The 26,504-nt window shown below is 38.5% G+C and overlaps 3 protein-coding genes across 4 annotated transcripts in view; 2 read left to right on the plus strand and 1 right to left on the minus strand.

Moving 5' to 3' along the window:
* The first annotated feature begins 7,240 nt into the window (after nucleotides 1-7,240).
* Nucleotides 7,241-18,156, plus strand: LOC134813224 (uncharacterized). The gene is made up of 12 exons (XM_063820913.1): nucleotides 7,241-7,430; nucleotides 7,693-7,846; nucleotides 8,590-8,727; nucleotides 8,830-8,931; nucleotides 9,110-9,338; nucleotides 9,555-9,655; nucleotides 9,867-9,932; nucleotides 10,431-10,540; nucleotides 10,728-10,778; nucleotides 17,025-17,251; nucleotides 17,390-17,632; nucleotides 17,793-18,156. The coding sequence occupies exons 1-12, from the start codon at nucleotides 7,275-7,277 to the stop codon at nucleotides 18,154-18,156; spliced, it is 1,941 nt and encodes a 646-aa protein (XP_063676983.1). The 5' UTR covers nucleotides 7,241-7,274.
* LOC134812665 (solute carrier family 25 member 36-like) overlaps nucleotides 16,694-26,504 on the minus strand; it is a 77,446-nt gene continuing 67,635 nt past the window's right edge. Inside the window, exons 2-10 of the mRNA XM_063820163.1 lie at nucleotides 25,521-25,602; nucleotides 25,293-25,356; nucleotides 21,299-21,351; nucleotides 21,066-21,143; nucleotides 20,800-20,897; nucleotides 20,510-20,680; nucleotides 20,171-20,314; nucleotides 19,899-20,012; nucleotides 16,694-19,783 (exon numbers count right to left, since the gene is read on the minus strand). Of these exons, the coding sequence (XP_063676233.1) occupies nucleotides 19,683-19,783; nucleotides 19,899-20,012; nucleotides 20,171-20,314; nucleotides 20,510-20,680; nucleotides 20,800-20,897; nucleotides 21,066-21,143; nucleotides 21,299-21,351; nucleotides 25,293-25,356; nucleotides 25,521-25,573 (876 nt within the window). The 5' untranslated portion in view covers nucleotides 25,574-25,602 and the 3' untranslated portion in view covers nucleotides 16,694-19,682. The remainder of the gene's footprint in view (nucleotides 19,784-19,898; nucleotides 20,013-20,170; nucleotides 20,315-20,509; nucleotides 20,681-20,799; nucleotides 20,898-21,065; nucleotides 21,144-21,298; nucleotides 21,352-25,292; nucleotides 25,357-25,520; nucleotides 25,603-26,504) is intronic.
* On the plus strand, nucleotides 21,949-25,177 carry LOC134812670 (major centromere autoantigen B-like). 2 transcript variants are annotated; one of them, XM_063820171.1, is made up of 4 exons: nucleotides 21,949-22,172; nucleotides 22,416-24,224; nucleotides 24,419-24,522; nucleotides 24,709-25,177. In XM_063820171.1, the coding sequence occupies exons 2-4, from the start codon at nucleotides 24,005-24,007 to the stop codon at nucleotides 24,721-24,723; spliced, it is 339 nt and encodes a 112-aa protein (XP_063676241.1). In that variant the 5' UTR covers nucleotides 21,949-22,172; nucleotides 22,416-24,004; the 3' UTR covers nucleotides 24,724-25,177. The 2 variants fall into 2 exon arrangements, with proteins under 2 accessions (XP_063676241.1, XP_063676240.1); XM_063820170.1 differs by lacking the exons at nucleotides 24,419-24,522; nucleotides 24,709-25,177 and having other exon boundaries at nucleotides 22,416-23,839.

The raw sequence follows: 26,504 nt of genomic DNA on the forward strand, positions 1-26,504 counted from the left end.
GCCCCAACCCTAAAATAAAAAAAGGTTGATCGGCTTTCATTTTCAAAGGTCATTAATCAAACTGATTTTAATTCACCCAACCAGCATTTTCATTTATAAACACCAGATTTTTCATGCTCCTTGTGACAGAAAAAAATTGAAACCAAACGGGCTAGTTATAGGAAGTTACTGGAACAAGACAACCACAAGACAGCACAATGCGCGTGTCGCTTTCGATCTTATATATATATACTTATATATATAGATAAACACTCCCTTCCCTGTCCAAGATAGTTCGAAATTCCAAAACCACCCCCTTATTATATTGCTTACTAGAAACCCGCTAGTCGAAAGCTTTGTTCGAGGAAATTAAAAAAATCAGTTATGTTATGTTTTAATTTATATTTATCATCTTGATCTAGCTGTGTTAGTGTTATATACTTATAGTTATACTGTAGAAATTATGGATTTTTTCGTCAAGTTTTAAATATAAATAGATATATTCTCGATAGTATTGCCTGGCCTGAATAAATAGTATCTGGAGAGAAGATTTGTAGGATACAATACTTGAGTAGGAACAGTGTGCCTCGTGACGTGTAAAGCTGTACGTACTTCGCACAACAATAGCTAGATAACGGAACATTGTTCACACACGGTTCGTGTACCTTCTTAGCTTATCAATTACAGTGAATGGGATATTGACTTTGAGTAGGGAATGTTATTGTTAGGACATGATTGGATCTTGTGATATAAAGTAAGAATAGCTCATCGCATGTTATAAGTCAGCAAGCTGTAATACTCAACAGTCAACAAGCTAGTATATTTTTACTACAAGCTTACAAAAATGTTTCATCCTTTTATTTTGTGATCGATAGACTCGGCCTGGGTCAGCTGCCTTATAATAGAGCGAAACATATTTATTCATTCCTATAGCTCATTTTATATACCTCATATTCACGCTGTTACCAATCTACCTTTTTGTTCGTATTGATTATATTCGTGATCAAAGGGACAGTTTCAATATTCCGTATTATTACAACCTGTTCCTGACTATACATTTTTCTTATGTACGATTTTAAAATTTTTTTCGAGTATCATTGTTGTGCCTTATAATATGGTAAACACTAAGTTATCTGCTTACCTAGCTCATTGGCTTGCTCAAACCTGTACATCAGCTAGCTGAAAGCTTTATTCAAGAAAATTTAAAATCAGTTATGTTATAGTTTCTTGGGCTCATACTAATTCGCTCGCCCAAAAATTTCACGTGACTTTGGTTTTTATGGTTTTGCAGCCGTACAAAACGGTTTTACATAAACCCTTATCCCAATTCCCTAACCCTAACCATAACCCCGAAGCTAACCATAACCCTTACCACAACCCTAACCCTAACACGAGCCCTAAACAATCGAATTCGTATTTTACTAGCCTTGTCATCATCTATCTACCTTATTGCATAAATGATACGTACGAACTCTACGAACTCCTCAGTGACAACGAACTCTACGAACTCATCAACCCAAAATTACGAACTCTTGAGGAGTTCGTTTTGTACAACTTACGTAAAATGAAATTAAACAGAAATTGTATTTACAATTCAGCCAATTCAACACATAACATACGATTGTAAAACAACTAAATATATTGGTACTCGAAACTTCTACCACGCGTCGCGTGTACACTGTACATTTCACAGTACAAGGACTGGTCGATCGACTGGAACATTCTGGCGCCAATAGTTTGCGCGCGCACGTTCCCTGGACACGTTACGTTGCAGAAAACTTCAACTTGTACTTCTGGCGTTGCGTTTCGTTTTCTTCTGCTGTAAACAGCTTTGATCACACCGAATGTACATTGTACATTCAGTGTTCATGTATGATGTATACATTTTATTTTGCCATGTACAGCAGACTGAACTATTTGAAATTGAAGTGCACTGTGTATAGACTTATAGGTATAGTTGATGATTCAAATGTCATTGTAGGTACAACTTTCAGCAGTAAAGTAGACAGTGTACAGTACTACAGTAAAGTTGATATAATAATGTACAGTTTATAGTTATCTGTATGCATAGTTTGGTACGTGATAACGCGAGAAATCCTGAGCTAAACTGACTAACGAACTCCAACGAACTCTAACGAACTCCAAATTTTGAACGAACTCCACGAACTCTACGCCAAAAATCAACGAACTCCGCATCTATGCCTTATTGGACCTTATTTGGACGGACATTAATTGAACGCTGGACTAGGCCCTAACGTTCATCTTAACCATAACCCTTACCACAACCCTAACCCTAACACGAGCCCTAAACAATCGAACTCGTATTTTACTAGCCTGTCACGTGACCAAAACGGTTTTTTGCCCATAACTCTCCAGGGAAGCATTTTAACCCTATGTCATGGGGGGTGATTCGGAATCAGCGTCCAAAAATACACCGATTCCGATCCACTTTCATGCCCAAAGGGTTTTTTCACAAGAATTTTCTTAAAATTTGGGCGAGCGATTTAGTAGGAGCGAGTTTCTTGTCATCATCTATCTACCTTATCGGACCTTATTTGGACGGACATTAATTGAACGCTGGACTAGGCCCTAACGTTCATCTTAATGTCCGTTCAAATAAAGTCCGTTCATTTAAGGTCCGTCCAAGTTAAAGTCCGTTGAATTTTTTTCAAAAATTTTTCCTCTTCGATCTTTTTGTCCAGAATATGACAACTATGATAACTTTATTGTGCCGTAAGTTAACGACGAAAAGGTTCTCCTTGGTCTGCCGGAGGCACAGAAAACTCTACTAGTATAATATGATGTTTTCAAGGGTCACTTGGCGGAAAAAGTCAACAAAATTATGCAATGGCACTCAACAGCATAGTTCATGAGCTACCTTATCGGACCTTATTTGGACGGACATTATATGAACGGACATAATTGTGAACGGACATTAATATGAACGCTCGAAGGCATTCAAAACCATCAAAAATCCGAATTTTTTTCAATTTTTGACGTTTTTTTAATTTCAGCAAATGATTTTTTAATCCATTTTTTATACAGTAAGTAAGAATAGCAGTCATTAAGCAGTAAAAATGTTAAAATATGTGTACATGATCAGTGTCTAATATCACATACCATCTTCATTAAATGTGTTTTCGTGCATGAAATAGTCCATGCTTAAACAAGCATCAGTGATTTCTAGCTTTGTGGAAACCTTTTTTATCAAACTACCCCGGTCCTGCATTTCAGTGTTTATCGGTGTTTGTTGCGTTAATGTTGTCTTAATGTTGTCTTATTGGTGTCTTAATGTTGTCTTATTTTTGTGTTAATGTGTCTTATTGTTGTCTTAATGTTGTCTTATTGTTGTCTTAATGTGTCTTAATGTTGTCTTATTGTCCCATCGGTGTTCGTTCTAGTTGCCAAGTGGTTTTATCTTAGACAACTTTAGGTTAACCTTAACATCACGTGGAGCTTTCCTAGCACTGTTTCATTACCTCCCCTCAGTAATATGAACTATAAAAACGTCGGATAATGTCCTTGGCAACACGATTTACCGTAATATCTAGAGGCTGAAACAAGTTTGTCATGTTGGCGGGGACTAGCTCATGAACTATGTTGTTGAGTGCCATGATTTCGTTGACTTTTTCCGCCAAGTGACCCTTGAAAACATCATATACTAGTAGAGTTTTCTGTGCCTCCGGCAGACCAAGGAGAACCTTTCCGTCGTGAACTTACGGCATAATAAAGTTCTCATAGTTGTCAAATTCTGGGTAAAAAGTTCGAAATGGAAAAATTTTTGAAAAAATTTCAACGGACTTTAACTTGGACGGACATTAATTGAACGGACTTTATTTGAACGGACATTAAGATGAACGCTAGGGCCACCAGCGTTCAAGTAATGTCCGTCCAAATAAGGTCCGATAAGGTAGTCCCCGCCAACATAACAAACTTGTTCCAGCCTCTAGATATATTACGGTAAATCGTGTTGCCAAGGACATTGTCCGACGTTGTTATAGTTCATATTACTCAGGGGAGGTAATGAAACAGTGCTAGGAAAACTCCACGTGATGTTAAGGTTAACCTAAAGTTGTCTAAGATAAAACCACTTCATGCCGAATGGCTTGTAAAAGTAAACACTGAAATGCAGGACCGGGGTAGTTTGATAAAAAAAAGGTTTCCATAAAGCTAGAAATCACTGATGCTTTAAGAGCATGGACTATTTCATGCACGAAAACCCATTTGATGAAGATGATATGTGATATTAGACACTGATCATGTACACATATTTAAACATTTTTACTGCTTAACGACTGCTTTTCTTACTTACTGTATAAAATGGATTTAAAAATCATTTGCTGAAATAAAAAAACGTCAAAAAAATAAAAAAATTCGGATTTTTGATGGTTTTGAATGCCTTCTAGCGTTCATATTAATGTCCGTTCATAATTATGTCCGTTCATTTAATTTCCGTCCAAATAAGGTCCGATAAGGTATTTATGATCTAGCTCCGTAATATCTTAATATAAATTGTATGGATTTTTATTTGCCGATAACGATAAAGGTTTTATTTAAATATTCCCTAATCGATACTTTTTACCGCATCAAAAAACATCAATCACAACCAAAGTTATGGATAGTCATAGCGTAAATTGTAATGTGAGCTAGTTATGTCTATGACGTATCATACTCATTATATAGAGCATGACAACGCGCGTTGCTAATCTGTTCTTGCTCGCGCACATGCAATTTCTTGATGTTGCTAAGCAACGACGCCGTTTGATAAAATAACGTCATTATTCTAACGTTTATTTTACCTCACTTCCGACGTTAATTATAGAAAATTTAAAGCCTAAATCAAAATTCTAAGAATGCTATATCCTATTCCTATCCTTTTTTTACAACCCTGCTAAAAATGGCGAGGTTCCAACTCCATTTGCGAGCTGAAATTGGTGACACCAGAGGGTCATTTTTAGGTCAATTTTCAGTGTTCCGGGGGGGGGGGGGGGGGTTTAAAGTTTAAAATATAATATAGATAAATGCATATGCTGGACATCCTAAGCACTAAGTAGATGGCCGCCCCGGCCTCTCCCTCTCCCTCTCCCTCTCCCTCTCCCTCTCCCTCTCCCTCTCCCTCTCCCTCTCCCTCTCCCTCTCCCTCTCCCTCTCCCTCTCCCTCTCCCTCTCCCTCTCCCTCTCCCTCTCCCTCTCCCTCTCCCTCTCCCTCTCCCTCTCCCTCTCCCTCTCCCTCTCCCTCTCCCTCTCCCTCTCCCTCTCCCTCTCCCTCTCCCTCTCCCTCTCCCTCTCCCTCTCCCTCTCCCTCTCCCTCTCCCTCTCCCTCTCCCTCTCCCTCTCCCTCTCCCTCTCCCTCTCCCTCTCCCTCTCCCTCTCCCTCTCCCTCTCCCTCTCCCTCTCCCTCTCCCTCTCCCTCTCCCTCTCCCTCTCCCTCTCCCTCTCCCTCTCCTTCCACTTACCACCGGCCGATTTAAAAAAACTTAAGCTGTTCGGCTTCTATTCGTCAGATCAGAGTTGTGCAAGAAATATACCGAAAAAACCAGTCCTGTAACTCCGTTTTTTTTATTAAGTTGTTCGTAAATTACAAACAAACACACACCCACACAAACACACACACGCACACACAGATTTATTGAGATTATAATAGAGATTATTTGTAATTTTTACGTTTGAGTTAATAAACTATAATGATTATATATGAATTTTACTTGATAGAGTGCTTATCTTAAAGTTAAATGTTTTTACAGGCTCTAATGATGTAGTTTTACGAAGATTTCAAGCCTTATGTTGTGTGTTTCCCTTCGTGTCCAAAAGCATTATAAGATTATTTATATTCTTTACCTGATTTGCTTTTTGTATTAAATATTACCACTGCGACGGTCAGTTGTCAACTTTGAATATTTCACATCGTGCATCAATGATGTGCATTAATGTGATCAGATGATGATGTGACATCATAAAAAACGGATAATTAACCGCTCATCAGTCATCAGAAAATTTACCAAGACGCGTGTGTTATTTCCATACAGTAGCGTAATTAATATTATAATTCCATGCGGTCAGTGGTAACCGAGGACCCAATGACTCGGTTATACTAATAAGATCAAAACTAAAGAGAAAACAGGGTTTTCTCTTTTGCATATTTTCGCACAATCAACTAGGATTAAATGTTTGGGAATATGGAATAAGAGCTTCGAGTGTCCTCGCTATATGCTTATATGATCGATCGCGTTATTTCTTGCTTTTATTGAATCAAAACATCTTATTACTATTAGTATTACCGTGTGTCTTTAATACACTAGGGAGACGGCTCAATAGGGGCCGGACCGCTCATTCAGATAGCGATATATTATTATGCTCACTACAACCATGGGACCAACTTGACCCCCACTTCTACTTCTTTTTGCAATGGTACTTCGACATGTGTGTGTTCACTTATTCTAGAAATTTCTTGCCGCCTTTTATTTACATTGGTCTGTTTTTGTCGCGTGGTATTTATTTTGTTACATTTTTGTAAATAAGTTGTTTTTATGACAAATATGTCAGAGTTTTTTGTTTTTGATGACGAAGGCTGTGGAATGTTCACAGCTAAATAATAAAAATAAAGAGTCACAGCTAATGTGATCATAAAAACAGGGACTGGGTGTTCTTTTATAATTAAGTTTTTATTGTTAACGGAAATCGGAAAGGGACATTGACATGGTCATGGTAATCATGAACGTCTTTCTTTTACCCGTCTTTCTTTTTCCCGTTTTGATTGATATAGTGATATGTTCCTGCTTTCTGGTGTCATGTGGGTCATACATCCTGATCCCGATGGTACTGTCGTGGCACTGTTGCGGCACTGTCACGGTACTGTCGCGGCAATCTCGTGGCAATCTCGTGGCACTATGGCGGCACTGTCGCGGCACTTGCTATATGATACCTCAAGTGTATCCTGCAGGAGCTTTATCGCAACGCCCATATAAGTTGATAGCATGTGACATGTTACCACCATAGTGCCGCCATAGTGCCACCAGAGTGCCGCCATAGTGCCGTGACAGTGCCGCCATTATAGTGCCATGACGAGAGTGCCTCGAGAGTGCTACGAGAGTGCCGCGACAGTGGCATCGGGATCCGGCTCTTGATTGTTCCTTGTTGGACTCAGGAATTTGTTTGTAAACACGTGTTGACGCACACAATTTTATTTTACAAATGTCAAAAACTACAAAAACAGAAATCTCACTCTTCCGGATCAAAAATTAACTAATTCTCACAAAGTTAAGCCTATTACTCACGGATCACGAGTCACTGAAAGAATGAGCTTGACGTTTAAGGACGGGACGGTTCTTGATTTCCAGAACCAGAGTGCACTTTTTGAGTACATTAGGGTAACAGCAGACACTGCTAGTACTGCTTACTCCATGGACACCGTCTGGGTCATCATCTGTGCTGGAATGGTCTTCCTTATGCAGGTACTGTTACCACCCTGATATTCTTTAGTTTCAAGTAACCACCCTGATATTCTTTAGTTTCAAGTAACCAATGCTGATCGGTTCCAATGCAGCTTTGAGTATAATTGTTAGTATAATATATACTATAATATACCTTATCGGACTTTATTTGGACACTGGGGCCTTCTTTTTTTAAAGTGTGAATTTCTATCTATTATAACTTGAGCTGTTCATCCATTCAAATGACAAACATATGTTCTATCACAAAACGTGTATCTCTCAGATGGGATTTGCTTTGGTGGAGGTTGGCACTGTCAGAATAAAGAACACTAAGAACATTCTGGTAAAGAACATGCTCGATGCTTGTATTGGAGCTCTCTCTTTCTGGCTTATTGGTTACGCTCTAGCTTTTGGAGACACCACTTCCGGATTCATAGGTATACATATTTACATATGATTCTGTATTCTAACACTAAACACCTCGATGCATGAAGGATAACTGTAAAACTCATAAATTACAAAATGATATTTAGTGCTTCAATTCCAGTGACATTGATAACGTTAATGCGGACCACATAAAGGCTAGCTTATATAACATCTGAACCGAAAGTAAGAGTACTTTCTTGACGAAAGTCAAATACAAGGAAATACTTTCGAGAAAACCATAGTATATATCTAACTTTAGCAGGGTAGTGTTGGTTATATGCCTAACCTGGTGAGCACAGTGGATATCCTTGCTGTACGGCTAGTTAAACAAGGAATTGAAACTGTGGGGCTCCGTGCAGACCAACCTACCTGTGGCCAAAGCTCTAATATACAAAAACCAATACATTGTATTCGTAGCTGGGTGAGAAGTGTGTGGCGGTTCCTCCGCCCTGCGGACCACATAAAGGCTAGCTTATATAACATCTGAACCGAAAGTAAAAGTACTTTCTTGACGAAAGTCAAATACAAGGAAATACTTTCGAGAAAACCATAGTATATAGCTAAAGCTTTAGCAGGGTAGTGTTGGTTATGTGCCTAACCTGGTGAGCACAGTGGATATCCTTGCTGTGCGGCTAGTTAAACAAGGAATTGAAACTGTGGGGCTCCGTGCAGACAAACCTACCTGTGGCTAAAGCTCTAATATACAAAAAACAATACATGATTAAATATTCATCTTAAGCAATATCATTTACAGGAACGAACGGTTTTGCATTGAAAACTTTAGACATGCGACGAGGAGGGGAGTTCAATGACAGACCTTACCAAGGAAAGAAATACGCTATTTTCCTCTTCCAGTGGGCATTTGCTGCCACAGCAGCTACTATAGTTTCTGGTAACTATACTGCTATGAGCATCATATGAAACTACGATTGCAAAGATTTTATTTCTTGACCTACCCTATAATGAATATGGCCCTAAAATTGTACGTGTTCAGGAGCTGTTGCAGAGAGGTGTAAAGTAATTGCTTACTTTGTTTACTCCTTTGTACTAACTGTGTTCGTCTACCCTGTAGTAGTACACTGGGGATGGTCAGACAGTGAGTCTTACTACTTTCTTAAGTTTCAACATTCTTGGCCATATTTTTGCTGGCCTCAGTTTGTTTAAAAAAGAAAAAAAAATCGGGCTAATGCCTAATTTACGTTTATAATACTATGATAGTGTCACATCTAAGCTTATAAACTCTCGACACTACTTATTGACACTACTAATTACAGACGGTTGGGCCTCAGCGTTTGCTCCGAAGGAAGACAGACTGTTCGGGGTGGGAGTTATAGACTTTGCTGGAAGTTCTGTTGTTCACATGGTCGGAGGACTGACCGCTCTGATTGGTGCTATCTTCCTGGGACCTCGTTACGGTAAATTTGTTGAGGGTAAAGCTCAAACCATGGTCTTCCAATCTTCTACTTTTCAGACTCTGGGGACGCTAGTTTTATGGTTCGGATGGTAGGTCTTTAAAAACTACATACTTCTTCGATTAATGAATTTTAACCCACAATTGCTAAGCAGCTTTCGTTCACTTCTTTTATCTGATACAATGCGAGCTCTTACTTTAATTTATCTCCCTCAAAACCCCTCATTATTCTTTACCATCACCCCTTATTTCCTCTTATTACCTTATCTTATTAGCTCTTATTGCCTCTCATCACCCCTTATTTCTAGGTATGGGTTTAACTGTGGCAGTACCCTCACCATAGCTGGTGCTGCATCAGATGTTGCTGGTAAAGTTGCCGTTACAACTACCATCGGAGCTGCCAGTGCCGGTAAAATTATCATATTTCTTTAAATATCTTGCTCTTATTCTTAATGTCATCAATAGATTTACTTTAGTATCATTTATATGTTTCATAAATATTGTCTACTTAACTGGCCATATTATATTACTAATTATTACTTAACTGGCCATAAAGCAAGTTATAAATTTATATTTTAGACTTTAATATTATGAGCTATTTTAATTCTGTAATTTTTTAGGTGTAACAGCAACTGTTATTGGGTTTATTTTTGAGGGACATATCAGTATTGGCAGAACAAATAATGGTAAGAATCTTTAATTAATGTATGACTATTGTACTCTCCCCGTAAATGTATCTTACTGTATATAAAGCGAGACGATATATATATATATCAATATGTTTGTTTATATATCCGTACCATTTTACCACGGCATCAGCTATATAACTTTATAACACTTTATTAACACGACTTTCCGCAAAAACTGTAAAAGATATACAACTTAAACTTTTTTGACTGGTTCAAATGCTGTAATGGCCTTCAAATCAGCATGAAAAAATAAAACATTGGCCAAGGAGTAAGAATTTTAGTGCCCAAAATTTGGACCCCCAATTTGGTGTCAAAAACGCGAATTAAACAGGTAATAATTGAAATTCGTTTAGTCTCCTGAGCTGAGTCTTAACACCACTTTAGGGTTAGACGAGTTCCTGCTATTAACTATAAAAACATAACCACATCTATAAAATAACCCCTATATTTTATACAATGAGTTGGATAAAGGCATTCAGATAATCTCTTGTCTAGGAATTTTAGCGGGACTGGTGAGCATTACAGCTGGTTGCTCTGTGGTAGATGTGGAAATGGCATTTCTTATCGGAGTTATCGGCGCCATCGTCTATTACTCTGCTTCAAAGGTACAACTAACGACACTAACAGTCAACAACAGTTAACATTTCAACATAACAGGTTGTATTTTATTATTTTCTCATGGATCAGCTCATCATCATTTTCAAACGATACTGAAAGTGAAATAATGCAATGATGTTCCTCAATCCTCACTTTCCTCAGGGATGCGTTCTTTTAACTCTGCATCTCCCCCAGCTGTTAACATGTCTACACATTGATGACGTAGTGGACGCCTCCCAAATAACTGTAAAATGGATTACAACTTAACAGTTTTTTGTGTAAAGCAGGTAATGGCATTCAATGTCAGCATGAAAATAATTGGTCCTATAGGATACGTTTAATTTAGTGCCCAAAATTTGACCTCAATTTGGTTGTCGAAAAACGATTTAAGCATAGGTAATAATTATTTAGTCTTACTAAGTTCAGTGCTTGAACAGCAACAGGTTGAGGTTCTTAGTTATAAAAATACACATCATAAAGTCCCTTTTGTTCATATGTTGTAATAAGGCTTTTAATAATCTGTTAATTGTTTATTTTAGCGGTCTTGAGATTCATCTGGTTGCTCGTGGTAAGATGTAATTGGCATTTTTATCGATTTATGCTTCATGTCTATAATCTGCTTAAAGGTACTAAAACAACATATAACATTTCAGTTAACATTAACATACAACTCTCAAATTATTTTATTATTTTATAAGGATAGACCATCATCATTTTCAAACGATATTGTAAAATAATGCAATACTTTCTTAGGGTGTTTATTGGCCCTTTAACCGATATCCCTCAGCTGTAACATGAAATTGATGAGAAGAGCTGGCGCCCGTTCATGGTGTTCTGCTGGAAGTGGGGTACCATAGCTTCGGGGTTGTTGCAAACCAAGAATGTGGAATGGCGTATGGTATGGCAGTTGTGAGTTTTTCTATAAGGTTCAACTTAATTTATTAATAATCTGGATATCAATTATGGAAAATTATTTGTTGGTACTTGTTCCAGAGCCGTGCGTTACATTAATATTGATTCTGTAATCATTATTCTGCGATGGAAATGGAGGCAAACAGTTTGGAGCAAATTTAGTGTTTATCCTCGCAGTTATTGCATGGGTCGGCATTTTCGCTGTCATCATCTTTAGCATCCTGCAAGTTAGTTAAATAACGTTAAAATTGCCTTTATTTTTGTTTTTCGTTGCCAACAATCAGTGCTAAGATAGTGGAAAGCATTTTAATATCTTTATATCTAAAGTTTATCAGTGTTAATACAATAATTAAAACAGCATAAAAGGTACTGAAATAAATTGCATACACATTTTTTTTTATAACCCTAGCTTCCCAATATTACTGAAACCATTTGAAACACATATGGAAACTTATACGAAATGTCACATGTCACTTTTAAACCTAACCACGTGCTCCCTAGATTCCACATGTAACGAATATCGGAGAGACGTGATGAAAATGGGTATGGATACACGAGACACGGATTTGGCCAATACGGGGACGTTAAATTACCTTGAGTGGTGAACTCACAACTTCGTCTCAGAATTAGCACTATCAAGGAACACTAGAATGACGTGTGAAACAAAGTTGACAATTGGTATGTGAGTGCCCTCTCTAAAACATGGCAGTTACGAACTGCAGTAGGTATGGTTTTTGTAGCACTAATTTCGGCCACTACAAATTACTATTCTCTCAATTTATTTACAAAATTCGCGTATTATATAGTTAAAGAAACGTCCGAAAGCTTGTCCAACCAATAGAGACATTATTTAATTGATTCACAGTCCAATCAAGTCCGGATTGCACTTTCCTCCTATATCACCTCCAAATCCTTGATAGTTTTTTCGGACATTTTAAAGTCGATGGAAAGGATCTTTACAATTTTCAAATGATCCATTCCATGAACAAAATGAGTAAAAATATTACGACAATATTCATCGAATTTCGTCAAATTACGCGACTGTTACACTGCTAAGTTAATGGCTTGAAAAGATGCTCTATTTTATTATATGGCACTAGGCGAAACTCATGATTATTCCAAATAAAGATATCTATATCAAATTTGGTATGGAAAGGCCACATTAGAAATCCTTGTACAAAATTTTTGTAGGAAAGCAAGTTCGTTTTTATCGTACACTTCACTAGACTATCATCAGTTGGCATTATTTCAATATTGATTTTACTAGTATCTTGTATATTTTTGGTGACGATCAACCATCGAGCATCGATTTGCTCTGCGACAGAGCAACGATCGACGTGGTTAAGCGGCGAAGTCCTCCAATTATTTTATCTTTTATTACTGTGGTAGATTTTCAATTTTGTATTTGATACATGTCAATTCCAAATATTCAGAAGAACTATATCCGGCGGCCGCCTTGTTGACGCGAAAAATGCGAAAATGCAAATTTTCATGATTTTGCAATCCTTGCATCATTGCGGATCTGCCTACGTGGTGCGGAACTTTTATTTTGAGCTTGCGCGACCCTAGTATGCACTTACAAGCAAGTTGTACAGATGATCTGTTCCTCAAATCAAATTCTGCCGAGCACAATATATTTATATGCAGCTCTTTATTATTCAAATATTTTTAAATTAAACGTTATTAATTTTTATTAAAGTTAAAATTACAAAAAAAGCCTGGAATTTTTAATATGTTACATTTTTATTAGTGGTAATGTAATTTTAATTCAAATTTATTTAATTTTTAACTTTTAAACGAAATCAATTTTAAAATTAAAAATTAAAGGTAATTGTTATTTGACCAAGGATATCATGCATTTTAATCAATTAACTTTAAATTGTTAACAAAATGTATCATTTTATTTCAAGAAAATATGCCGAATGCTTAATCTTGACATGTGAGAGTTGGTAAACAAAATTAGGACACGACAAACAGTTGCAAGTAAATGATCTAGCAATTACATCGGTCCCTATATGCACCTATATAGTGTTGTTTGGTTCCAACAAGGCATCGCTAGGTTTATTCCATGAACTAAAAAGGTTACGTCTAAATTAAATATGATAAATAACAATGACCATAATCATATTAAACCAGGCTTTATTGAAACCATTTCTATTACTGATACTTTTTATCATTTATGTCGATAATTATATGTTGACGTTGAGTCATCTGATCGAATTTTAGTATTAGGTGCCCAGCGGTTCTGTTCTATAGCCAATTTCGAGTTTCACGATGTGGGATACAGGTAGTTCGTGCACTAGTTGCTGGAGGTCAACAACGTATGAAATTGATAATTTAGTAATTAATTTAGAATGTCTAAGAAATTTATATGTCGTTAGACGACTTCCGAGAGTACTTAATCTAAAAACTACTGGGTTTAAGCACGGTGGCCTTGAGACTTCCCAATTCATAAGGGAGTTTTCCAAAGAATGTGTGCCTTGTAAAGTAAGACTTGTAGCCTGAACATTGGGTCTGGTTGACGTAAGGTTTTGTGGATAAATGGGGGAAAGTCACTAACCAACTGAAGATGCATGTGATCGCCACCTGCTATTCCAAATGTTCGTTAGTAGTTGGTATTGTGACGATGCAACCCTCGATACGCTCGCCAAATTAAGACAAATCGTGAAAGGGCCTTAGGCAAGCCATATTTGTTTCTGATTCCGAATCACCCCCCATGACGTAGGGTTAAAATGCTTCCCTGGAGAGTTATGGGCAAAAAACCGTTTTGGTCACGTGACAGGCTAGTAAAACGTGAATTCGATTATTTAGGGCTTGGGGTAGGGTTAAGGTTAAGTTGTGGTTAAGATTATGAATAGCTTCGGGGTTATGGTTAGGGTTAGGGTTGGGATTAGGGTTTATGTAAAACCGTTTTGTACGGCTGCAAAACCAGAAAAACCAAAGTCACGTGAAATTTTTGGGCGAGCGATTTAGTAAGAGCCACAACTGACATGTCATAAAAAATATTATGAAAATATATATAATATATCCTTGTAATCAAACCTTACCGAGAGTGGAAACAGGAAGGATATTTAGTTCCTTACACGCTATGAAATACCTTTTTTGTCCCTAAGGCTCAAGTAAATATCATTAAGGATCCACTTGATACCTCTTTTTTGTATCGATTCAAGTTTCTCCACCATAGTTTAGTTATGTATATAGCAAGAATTGCTATTTATGAGACCATCTGAGCTGTGAACGAATGAATTAGTAACAACGGTTTTATACAGAAATGTGTTGTCCATAGTCCCAAGAACCACAAAAAACCGTCCAGGTGAAATGTTTGGGCAAACATTTTTATTAACGGGCACGGTGATACTCGTAAAATATTTGTTTCAAAGACCGTCGACGAGTTCAACTCGGCGCGCGTTTTCAGTTTTGGTAGATTATAAACCTATAAACGCTAAAAACATTTTTAAAGAATTTTTTATTTTAATTCACTCAATTCAACCAGCATTGAGCATTTTTATTTATAAACACCCAATTTTTCATGGTCCCTGTGACAGAAAAAAATTAAAACCAAACGGGTGCGCTATACTTAACTAGTAATAGGAAGTTACAAAAAAAAAGCTGGAACAAGACAACCACAATGGAAATTAAAAATTATGATTTTGTCATACGTTGTACTCGTAGACCTGCCGCGCACGAGTGCGCGGCTGTATTGTGGCCGGGCCACGATACTAGTGAAACGACATGATGGTGGTCACGATTTGTATCACGTTGTGACCCCCACAGTCGTTTCACTATGGTAGAGTTTCTACGATACAGGGGTTGACGGATGTTACTCGTCTAAATTTCTTCGAAGTAGCGCGCGCCGCTTTCTTCTCGATGGCAAGTGCTACGAAGCGAAATAGCGCGCACTGGGCCAGACCATTAACAATGGTCAATACAGGGGCCGGAGCCGCGCACTCGTGCGCGGCGGGTCATACAACGTATGACAAGTCAAGATGTGATACTACCAACATATCACGTGATCGAGACAGTTTTTCACCAATATCTTGCCAGGGTAGCATGCATTTAAACTTAACCCTATATCATGGGGGTGATTCGGAATCAGCGTCCAAAATACATTGATTCAGCGTCTAAAATACATTGATTCAAGTTGGTTTCAACTGTCGGGGGCCTTTTAGAAAACTTTCGATGATCGAGTTATTTAGCACGCTCGGCCTAGTAGTGGGATACATTTGTATCACTATCACGTCTTGACGGATGTTACTCGTCTAAATTTCTTCGAAGTAGCGCGCGCCGCTTTCTTCTCGAAATGTTACCTGAGGACCCCAGGCTATTATGTTCATTAACAAAGATTAATAAAGATTTGGCGGAATGACAGGCTGAGCGCGGCCCAGTAACTCGAAATGGCAAGTGCTACGAAGTAGCGCGCGCCGCGCCAGACCATTAACAATGGTCAATATCACGTCGTGAGTTGTGACCCCCAATGTCGTTTCACTAAGTTTATGGTTTAGTGTTTCTATGATACAGGCGGATCATACAACGTATGACAAGGATACATACATGGTAAAATTAACAATTTACTTGGTCAGTTCAGCGCCTCGCGCCAACAATTATTTAATTCAGGAAGGATTAGTTAGGAACGTGGGTGACATATTGGCGCGTGGGCACGTAACGTAAACTACTTAATATAACTAGACATTCTCCTAATTATTTGGTTCACAGGTATTTCCTATACTCCGTGTTCGGACTTTTGCTTTTTGTACCAGTTTATTGTTAACTTAGAATTTTATTTTATTCTCACTCTCCACGCCAGCATTCCGGTCATTTTAGAGCCTCATTTAATCATTCGGTCTTACTAACAAGTAAAGAACCTCTCACCGGCCCTCTAAGAAAATCCGAGCGTCCGGAAATTTTGGCAGAATTAACGAAAAAGTCCCATTTATTTCAACTCTTTGAATTTTATTAACAATGAATTTGAGTCGGTTTTATTTGTACTCTTAAAAGTAGCTAGAAATCCGGACGTCCGGGGGAGGCGTGGTTTCGAAAATTCGGACACACCCGGACAGGGGGAGGTCTGAAAACCTGCGATTTTGGCGGACGTCCTAAGTAGCACGCTCGCATTTATAGAGCAAGCAGATAAAGTATGTTTTAAAAAAACAAAGAATTTAAATGGAGCAGTGCTTTTGTCTTATTGTGCTAATCGATTGATCAGTGATCCATGGATTTGTGCAACTGTGATAGAAACAAGAGAAACACCATTCTTGGGCAAAACGAGTATTAATTAGACTCTTCAAACTACATAGAATACATATTATGAAGTATGCTCCTTTTGTAACATCCTGATACGGATATGATCCTTCTGCTAGAATCAAGGATCACATTAACAATTACTATCACAGATGGCAATCACAAATCATCGTTCAAGGACCAGGTCTTATAACGCGGCTGGATTCAGAGGTATAGATGATAGATTTCAAAGTATATACTGTAAGACAAACTACAGTGTCGCGATTGTTTCATCATGTCCACTGTTTACTGGTAAATCATAAGAGGAGATCAACATCAAGAATATGACAGAACTTTAACCAGAGTAGGAAAGAGCTGAACAATCAGATTAGAGAGGAGCTCAACAGGAAGAGAGGAGCTCAACAGGAAGAAAGGAGCTCAACAACAAGAGTGAAGGAGCTCAACAGGAAGAGAAGGAAGAAGCTCAACAGGAAGAGAAGGAAGGAGCTCAACAACAAGAGTAGAGAGGAGCTCAACAGGAAGAGAAGGAAGGAGCTCAACAACAAGAGTGAAGGAGCTCAACAACCAGAGTAGAGAGGAGCTCAACAACCAGAGTAGAGGAGCTCGACAGGAAGAGAAGGAAGAAGCACTCAACAAGAGTAGAGAGGAGCTCAACAGGAAGAGAAGGAAGGAGCTCAACAACAAGAGTGAAGGAGCTCAACAACCAGAGTAGAGGAGCTCGACAGGAAGAGAAGGAAGAAGCACTCAACAAGAGTAGAGAGGAGCTCAACAGGAAGAGAAGGAAGGAGCTCAACAACCAGAGTAGAGAGGAGCTCAACAACCAGAGTAGAGGAGCTCGACAGGAAGAGAAGGAAGGAGCACTCAACAAGAGTAGAGAGGAGCCCAACAGGAAGAGAGGAGCTTAACAGGAAGAAGCTCAACAACAAGAGTGAAGGAGCTCAACAACCAGAGTAGAGGAGCTCGACAGGAAGAGAAGGAAGGAGCACTCAACAAGAGTAGAGAGAAGCTCAAAGGAAGAGAAGGAAGGAGCACTCAACAAGAGTAGAGAGGAGCTCAACAGGAAGAGAAGGAAGGAGCTCAACAACAAGAGTGAAGGAGCTCAACAACCAGAGTAGAGGAGCTCGACAGGAAGAGGAGGAAGGAGCACTCAACAAGAGTAGAGAGGAGCCCAACAGGAAGAGAGGAGCTCAACAGGAAGAAGCTCAACAACAAGAGTAGAGAGAAGCTCAAAGGAAGAGAAGGAAGGACTTCAACAACAAGAGTAGAGAGGAGCTCAACAGGAAGAGTAGGAAGGAGCTCAACAACCAGAGTGAAGGAGCTCAACAACCATAGTAGGAAGGAACTCAACAACCAGAGTAAAGAGGAGCTCAACAGGAAGAGAAGGAAGGAGCTCAACAACAAGAGTAGAGAGGAGCTCAACAGGAAGAGAGGAGCTCAACAGGAAGAGAAGGAAGGAGCTCAACAACCAGAGTGAAGGAGCTCAACAACCAGAGTAGAGAGGAGTTCAACAGGAAGAGAAGGAAGGAGCTCAACAGGAAGAGAAGGAAGGAGCTTAACAACCAGAGTAGAGAGGAGCTCAACAGGAAGAGAAGGAAGGAGCTCAACAGGAAGAGAAGGAAGGAGCTCAACAGGAAGAGAAGGAAGGAGCTCAACAGGAAGAGAAGGAAGGAGCTCAACAACCAGAGTAGAGAGGAGCTCATATCAACAGGAAGAGTAGGAAGAAACCCAATAGGAAGAGAAGGAAGGAATATTTTGTTTAATATTCAGTCTAATCTGTGTTCCTCAATATAATGAGTTACAATGTACGTTTGTGCGATTGTGAAGAATTATGATTTTGTTTAACTTTTTTAAAAATAAACTCTCTTTAAAAATTGAAATGCGACCTTTAAGTTCTACAAGTTTGCAGCTCATTAAAAAAAAGAGAATTAAAAACCCAAGGGCTGAGTAGTCTTGAAATTTTATTAATAAATGTTTGTCAGGCCAATCTGTTTGTTAATTGATTAGGTATATAAATCATCTGTGTGCCGAGTGGCCAGCAGTCCCTTAAATATCTAATCCATGCACCGAATCTTATGAAGTTAGGTTTTAAAACACATCGTTTCAATAGAGGAGAGCTCTAACGAGAGCAAACATTTAATAGTTCCTACGAATCATCAGAAGATTTAGAAAAATCAAAATCTATGATTTTATCACGATTGTTGATGTCGATTATACATATCATTAATTTATTCTATTTAATCTGAGGAATAATATGATCACCCGAAAGACAAATCCGAAATTTTAAACCGCTGAATAATCCAGCTGAAATCGTCCATCAAACTGGGCGAAATAAAAATCAAACACTACAAAGTGCAACTACATTTAAAGTTTGATAAATTAACACTGACGGTAAAAACTCGTAGTTAAAAACGTATCTAAATAACCACTCAAAAACCTCAAACTGGCCACAAATTGTATAAAATGATTGTTTAACTGATTTAACCATTTAATGCCAGCAGTCCACAATATTTATTTTACTATGAGTATAATTTGTATAAAAACTTGCTACAAAACATGTGTTGATGACCGAGATGAGATCAATGACCAGTGGTTATTAATTTTTATTTACCGATGGTGAATCAAATTTCAGAAGTGACGTTCAGATTTCTTAATCTGCGCGTAATATAACAGTTGTAGTTTCAAAGCATTCTTTTAGATCTATCATGCCTTTCTGTATCGTCATAAATAAAGTCTCGCTTTCTCGTAAAAAAGGCAGACTCCTTAATAAATGTTGTGATAATCGCGTTCCGACCAATGTCCGGGAACTGTATAATGTTCACAAGAACGTTCCACCTGCTGAGGAAGCAACGCACATCAGCTCTGAGTTTGACACACATGATTATGCAACCTTTCAACAAATCAAAACCTAGGTGCAATGCCTCCCCAGAAGCATGGCCGTCCATTTGTTGTGAAAAAACAAGGTTGGGGTCGGTTGGGCAGGTGTTCCATGGATTGATTGGTTCAGGGTGGGTTATCAGTGCGCAGTACTCGCAGAATCATCTCGAAGGTGAGGAACATGATGGCGTGGTTGGGGACCACTCTGAACAGCTGAGGAAGCAGACCTGCAAGAAATAGGGGTTAACATCAGCTGGGGTGTTGGAATTCACACAAACATCTATTATATGGGTTCACAATTTCTGGATCAGTTTAGTTTTAGAGGATGTAATTTCAACTAACCTCTGTACAGGCCCCTAACCCCTTCCTCCTCAATCGTTAACAAAACTGTTTGTCTGAAACCTTTGAACTTTCTGTCTTTTCCAGCTGTTTCTCTTAAACGTGTCCGTATCACCTCTGAACAGGAGACATTCATTTAAAATTGTACATTTTCTTAAGTAGACATGGAATTAAAATAGATTTTAAAGCAATGTTGTTGATAAAACATTGGTGATGCTTAAAAGGACTTGCAAAATAAGAAGAAAGTGAACATACTAATCGGTTAATAAACTTACCATGCGGATAAGCTATAGTTGTAGCGATAAGTTTAGCGCCAGCGGCGGCTACGGCGCTTTGGATAGGCCCAGCGCCGTAGGACTCGTTTATTTTCTTCTTGAACTGTTCCCAGAGGACTAACGCCATTACAGTCTCAGTTATACCTGTAGAAAAAGTATACATATTACCATACTTATACTCATTACTCGGGCAAATAATGAGACATTATTAGTTAATACTACACTGGGCTAACATATTCTATTTAATCCGCTCCAAAACAGCTTGAAAATTCGAAAACGAGAAGTCGTGTTCTAATCCAGAAACGATTGATAATTTAATAACACCTCTTTGGAACATACCGATATAAGAAGCAGACATTCCTCGTGTGAAGCCCAGGATACCATCACTACGGAACGTATCGACCATGCACTTCCAGAATGACAACATGGGCCGACCTTTAGAGTCCACTTGTAGCTGCTGTCTGGTTCTGATGACGAACAGAGGGTTGGACCAGGTCACGTTAACCGCACCTGGAGTGGGTGGGGTTTTAAAACAACTTAAGGAGAAAGTGCTAGATGTGGGGGCTAAACGAAGAAGTAATGTACCTGTTTTAAAAGAATTAATTGCGTAGTTTGGAAGTTTAAAATACCTGTGAGGACGGAGGAGTAGACGTGTATTTGAAAGGGGGACCTGGTCCCGTTTTCAAAAAGCCTCTTTCCTTGAGTATACGTTGTGAAGTAAACCGCTCTGAAACAACTTACTGTTATTCATTTGCGATTGGAGTCAAAACGCTGCAAAATGTTTCAATTTCTGTCACCGGTCGCGGTGGGAAAATATTAGATCATTCTTTCTTGATACATAAATTATAATTGCCACAAAGATATTGTATCTATCATGAAAATGAGATTAATTTACCTTGATGGGATGACCCCCAATAGAGTTACTCCCAGTCCCTTGAAAAGGGCTCGTTTACCCTCATTATTTACTGCGTCCCTGGAGAGAGATATACGGTTAGTTCCAAAGTATCACTACAACAATGATCGCTCAGTGTGAGTCGGGAAAATATGACATAATTTGGATTCAGTAATTAATAATAAAATAGCACATGATTTCCTTAATTACCTAAAATTAATTAAATAATATCTTACTGGAGGCATCTGCAGAGACCTTGGTTCAGCCCGGTCCCATAAAGCTTCGAACTCTGAAACAAAAACTCATTTAGAAAACTGTTCCGTATTTGATAATAGAAATATAAGCAAAATTAAAATTTTACGTAAAGACAACGACTATGATGCGAATTATTTCCATATAATATACTAATATATTCCTGGATGAAGATGAGGATGATACAATATGTTTTTTGAAAAGACAACTCACATCCCTACTGCTGAAGTGTAAATCTCAACTACAGTGTTTTTCAAGTACCATTTCTAGATATATTATAATCCTTCCAATTACAAAACTTTTAGAAATTACGTACACTAGACACTTCAATTGGTTCCGGGTAAAGACCTCAGTATAGATGAGAAATCCCAAATAATCCAGTGTGAATCTGTTACGTGTAACAATCACCGGCAGCAGAACCGTTCAGCCAATCATTGGACAGATTTCCCTGAATAAACCAATCACGGTACAACTTAAAAACCCATACTTTGCACCAGCCAACATGACCAGACCAGGAAACGGCCGGTCCCTTAAAAAATGCCCAAATATAGTCATACGAAACGCCCAAATAAGGTAAAACCACTGCTCAGCATGCACTATGCTACGTGGACAACTGTACAGCAGAATAAAAGCTATATATCAGTCTCCAATCGCCAGTAGGTTTCATTTCTCTGTTTTGTAACTTCAATCCTCTCTACTAATCTTATCTCAAGATGCTGAAGCTAGTGCTTGTACTTTGTGTGGTATCAGCCACATGGGCTGAGGAGGCTGCAGCAGGTGCTGGTGCTGCAGAGGGGGCTGCAGTCGAGGAGAAAGCTGTGACTGAGGAGGCCGTTATAGAGACAGAAGAAGAAGCTTGTAAGTATTTTTCAGTTTCAGTAACGTTTTGATGTCGATTTCCTTTTTATTGAATTGTGGGCCCTTGTCCTCTAGGAGCTGGCATTCATTTTATTATAGTTAATAGTACTAATAATATTATCACAACGTCAATGTTTTCCATAATTCAAAACTTTGTAATGCATCTTCATTGTAATGCGTCTTTCCGGAAAAACAATATAAAATGCAATATGAAATGCAACCTCTAACCAATTGTACTCGCAGTGGATGCAATCCCCGATGAGGCTATAGAAGAAGAAGATGAAGGTATGTACGATTTTGAGCTGGAGGACGCTGACGAGGGTGAAATGGAGGGATACGACTTCCCAGAGGAAGATGATGAAATGGACGAGTTCACTGACGAGAGTTCTGAAGAGGAGAATATCGTTGCTGACGGTGACTCCGCTGAAGCTAAGGAGGAGGAGGTGACAAACAGTGAGGAGAAACCAGTCACTGAGACTCCTGAACTTAAGTAAGGAGGAAGATCAGGGAATGGAGATGAGGACTTTTTAAATCATTTTAGTAAATTAATTTCATTTTAGCTCATGTGTTTCATCGGGGACAAAAAGCTACATGTTTACTTTTAGAGGAAACACTGACTAGTGACATCCTGACGACCGGCAAATTCGTTGATATAAACTTTGGCATTGAAACAGATTTGGTTATATAAGCAATGTAACTGAATGTCTGACTGTAAATAAGATGATAGTTCACTCTATGACGTCATGATCACTTCATTCTCATACATCCGAACTACATCACTCTCAGATCATACACAAACTAAACAACTGACAACTACTTGAAAAGGCGAACAATTGTGTGTGTTCACACTTAACCGACAGACCGACAAAAGACAGACAACACTTGACTGTCAAACCGACTGACCGACACAAGACAACTAAACCACTGACAGACAGTATGATCTGAAATCTAAATAAAGACATTTATCTGGCATCTGATCATTCGCCATTTCCACTCATTTCCTCATACATATCTTAATCTACATCAAGAGTTTGACCTAACTCGGCGTAATACGGGGAGACTAAACAAAACTCGACACGACTTGACGGAATTAGATTAGACTTGACTTGGCAGGACTTGACTCGACAAGACAGAACTGAACTGGACTTGACTTGACTCAACAAGACTCAACAAGACTCGACAAGACAGGACTGAACAGGACTTGACTCGACAGGACTCGACAGAACTTGACAAGACTTGACTCGACAAGACTTGACTCGACAAGACTTGACTCGACAAGACTTGACTCGACAAGACTTAACTCGACTCGACAAGACTTGACTCGACAAGACTAGACAAGACTAGACAAGACTTGACTCGACAGGACTTAACTCGACTCGACAGGACAGGACTGAACTGGACTTGACTCGACTCGACAGGACTGAACAGGAGTCGACAGGACTTGACTCGAAAAGACTTAACTTGAGTCGAAAAGACTTGACTCGACAGGACTTAACTCGACTCGACAAGACTTGACTCGACAGGACGTGACTCGACAAAACTTGACTCGACAGGACTTGACTTGACAGGACTTGATAGGACTTGGCTAGACAAGAATTGACTCGAAATTAACTAACATAGCTTTTTGACCCTGACATGATAAGAAAATGTGTACTGTCAAATCTTTAACAAAATATTTGATTGTTTCATTTGATTCAACTATATGTACCGAGTTTCGTTTGAAACTTCATATGATTGCAAAATTATTGAGCCCATTGGTAATAATGGATAAGCTACCATAAAAATATTTAATCTGTGACTAAGAAAGTGACCACCCTGTAGCAAGAGACAACATGTTGAAGTTCCTGTTCGGTGTGGTGCTGGTCACGATAGCATTTGCAGATGTAGGTCTGGAAGTTGGTGGAGTCCCCGAGGAAACTGTACCAGCTACAGAAACTGTTACTGAGGAAACTGTTGGCGAGGAACCAGCTGGTGAGGAATTTATTGCCGAGGAGCCTGCCGAGGAGGAGCCTGTTGAAGCTATTGAGGAGACTTCCGGGGACTCAGTTTCTGGTAAGGACTGTTTGAATGAGCTACTTTAGCTTATCAGTGGTATTTCTAACATGAATTTGGCTTCATGGGCAATGGCCTTCAAACTGTTTAATGGTTAAAGTAGTTAAGTATGTCTTCTCTCCTTTATCGTAAACCCCTTGACATGTCCGTTTGTTTTATATTATTCAATATTTTAACCCAAAACTCTTCACTAGATTCAGAGTTAGGAGACTCGGACGAGTTTAACTCAATGATCGCTTATAACACCTACATGTCGGATTTGGACGCCGTACCCACCGAAGCTGAGCCCGTAGTAGAGGTAAGATGTCTTAGGTTCTGTTTCAGTGTATTACAATACAAATTGTCATACTTTGACTCTAAGAGCAAGCTTATTTTCCCAAAAATTATGTTGCAGTGTTTCATTTACTATGGCCCAGGCTGAATTACCTTGCTATGAGTATATCGATTTTTGTTTTGCATGCATCTAATTTCAATTTTTTTGCAGGCAGAGGAAAAATAGGAATGTAGTCCTTCTACCAGATGAGACTTTCACTTAATATAAACAGTTATTACTTGATGATAATGCAGTGCATTTATTATTTTACAGTATTTGTAGAGTTGAGATTTTCTTTTTGTTAAAATGTTTATACTGTAGAGTACATTATCATTTCTTACGATATTTCTTATATATTTTGAACTACACATAGTAAAGAACTTAAGTGATTGAACGGTTAACTAAACGTTCAGTATTTCAGAGCATCAACATTTATTAAATATTTGTAATTCTTGCATCAGCTTCAGTTTGAGAAAAACAGTGCTCAACCCGATATAAGAAATGTGTGTTTTTAGAAGCGTGGGTCTGGTTACCTGAAGACTTTTTTTCCTTATTTCTGTAAATCTTTGTATAGTATATGTAACATTTCAAGATTTGTTATCATTGTATTGTGATAATAAAATCTTTTATTTTGTTGGACATACGTAGCCAAATTTCACTGGTACTTTAAAGATGTTGTTGATGGCTTACAAATACAATGCGGTGAATGAAAAACGAACTGTGAACGAAAGTGAAATAACAGTGTATTAGTGTACCTGTAATCTAGTTTTTATCACTTCCAAAGGTGATGTTATTACCGCTGCAACCCCTCCGGCGACCCTAAGGAGAAAGTCGTTAGTATTGATTCATAAAGTTGGTTACAAAAAATTGATCACTTAAAATTCGTGATTTCTCAAACCAAGATAGAAGCTTCTAATTTATGCCTCTGAGACAATTCAAATGAAGGACAATTCGTTTTATCAAATTAAAAGATTTAATCTCACCCGCCGGCGAAGATGTTTGGGAAAAACCCATCAGGTTGTTTTTGGGTCGCCATATTCCTGCCTCAGTACCATTCTAGAGCGGCTAAAGTGAAGGTTACTTTAATGGAAGTGAAATTATTGAAACTATATCAAAATTAAACATTATATATATATTAGAGTATTAGGGAGTTATTTGAAAAGTTTACTTTCATATCTAGCAAACAATCTTTAAATGTACGACGATAAAATTCGCAGATATACTATTATGTAGTGATGTATGTCAATGTATGTGTTATCTATTATAACTTTGAAACTGTGCAAAAAAAATGGCTATGACATCCCGGGACCCGGATCATTTCAAATGTTTCAACTCATGGAACGGACATAACACGGATGATCGAATTCAGAGTGCACTTGATGCCACAGCTAGGTGCATTTCAACATGTAATCTGAGCTACATTTACTGATCAGGAAAATATTAATACTATTCATGTAGTACGGACCTAGCTCTTATATTATCATCCAATCTTGTAAGCTGGAGCCAGGATAAAAACACATACCATGAAATATTGGTGGAGTAAGCGAGAAGCGAGCAGATCTGTCGAATTAGGCACAACACAGCACGAGAATTATTGCTATTATATTAATTGTTTATATTAATTGTTTCTGCTGACGTCAACGGAAAGGAAGCAAGTTAGCACGATATTATTTATAGCTATAGTTAACAGGGCATTTTCGAAACATGAGGTTATTGCAACAGAAGAGTGCTAGCGCGCAGAGTAAAGCAAAACACTAGTTCTTAGTTCTGCAACACGGTTACTCATGACAATAGGAAATAATCTCATTGCAAAAGTGCTCCTTCATAAACAATTTACGTTTGTTCCGTCTAAGGAGAAATCATGAACAAGAAATGCGGCCGCTTTTCTTTTGTGGATGGCCGCTCAATTTCCCGATGGATCGGGAAAAAATAACGACTATTCTGATTAGCGACAGGCCTACCACCAA

Source organism: Bolinopsis microptera, chromosome 3 (genome assembly GCF_026151205.1).
Source record: "Bolinopsis microptera isolate Bmic1 chromosome 3, MBARI_Bmic_1.0, whole genome shotgun sequence".
In the NCBI taxonomy this organism is placed as follows: domain Eukaryota; kingdom Metazoa; phylum Ctenophora; class Tentaculata; order Lobata; family Bolinopsidae; genus Bolinopsis; species Bolinopsis microptera.

Excerpts from the sequence above, each read along its gene's own strand:
- LOC134812670 (XM_063820170.1), top strand. The coding sequence starts at position 22,028 with ATGCTGAAGCTAGTGCTTGTACTTTGTGTGGTATCAGCCACATGGGCT. Across the intron at positions 22,173-22,415 it reads AGAGACAGAAGAAGAAGCTT|TGGATGCAATCCCCGATGAG; the intron begins GTAAGTATTTTT and ends TTGTACTCGCAG.
- LOC134813224 (XM_063820913.1), top strand. The coding sequence starts at position 7,275 with ATGAGCTTGACGTTTAAGGACGGGACGGTTCTTGATTTCCAGAACCAG. Across the intron at positions 7,431-7,692 it reads GAATGGTCTTCCTTATGCAG|ATGGGATTTGCTTTGGTGGA; the intron begins GTACTGTTACCA and ends TGTATCTCTCAG. Across the intron at positions 9,339-9,554 it reads CTAGTTTTATGGTTCGGATG|GTATGGGTTTAACTGTGGCA; the intron begins GTAGGTCTTTAA and ends CCTTATTTCTAG.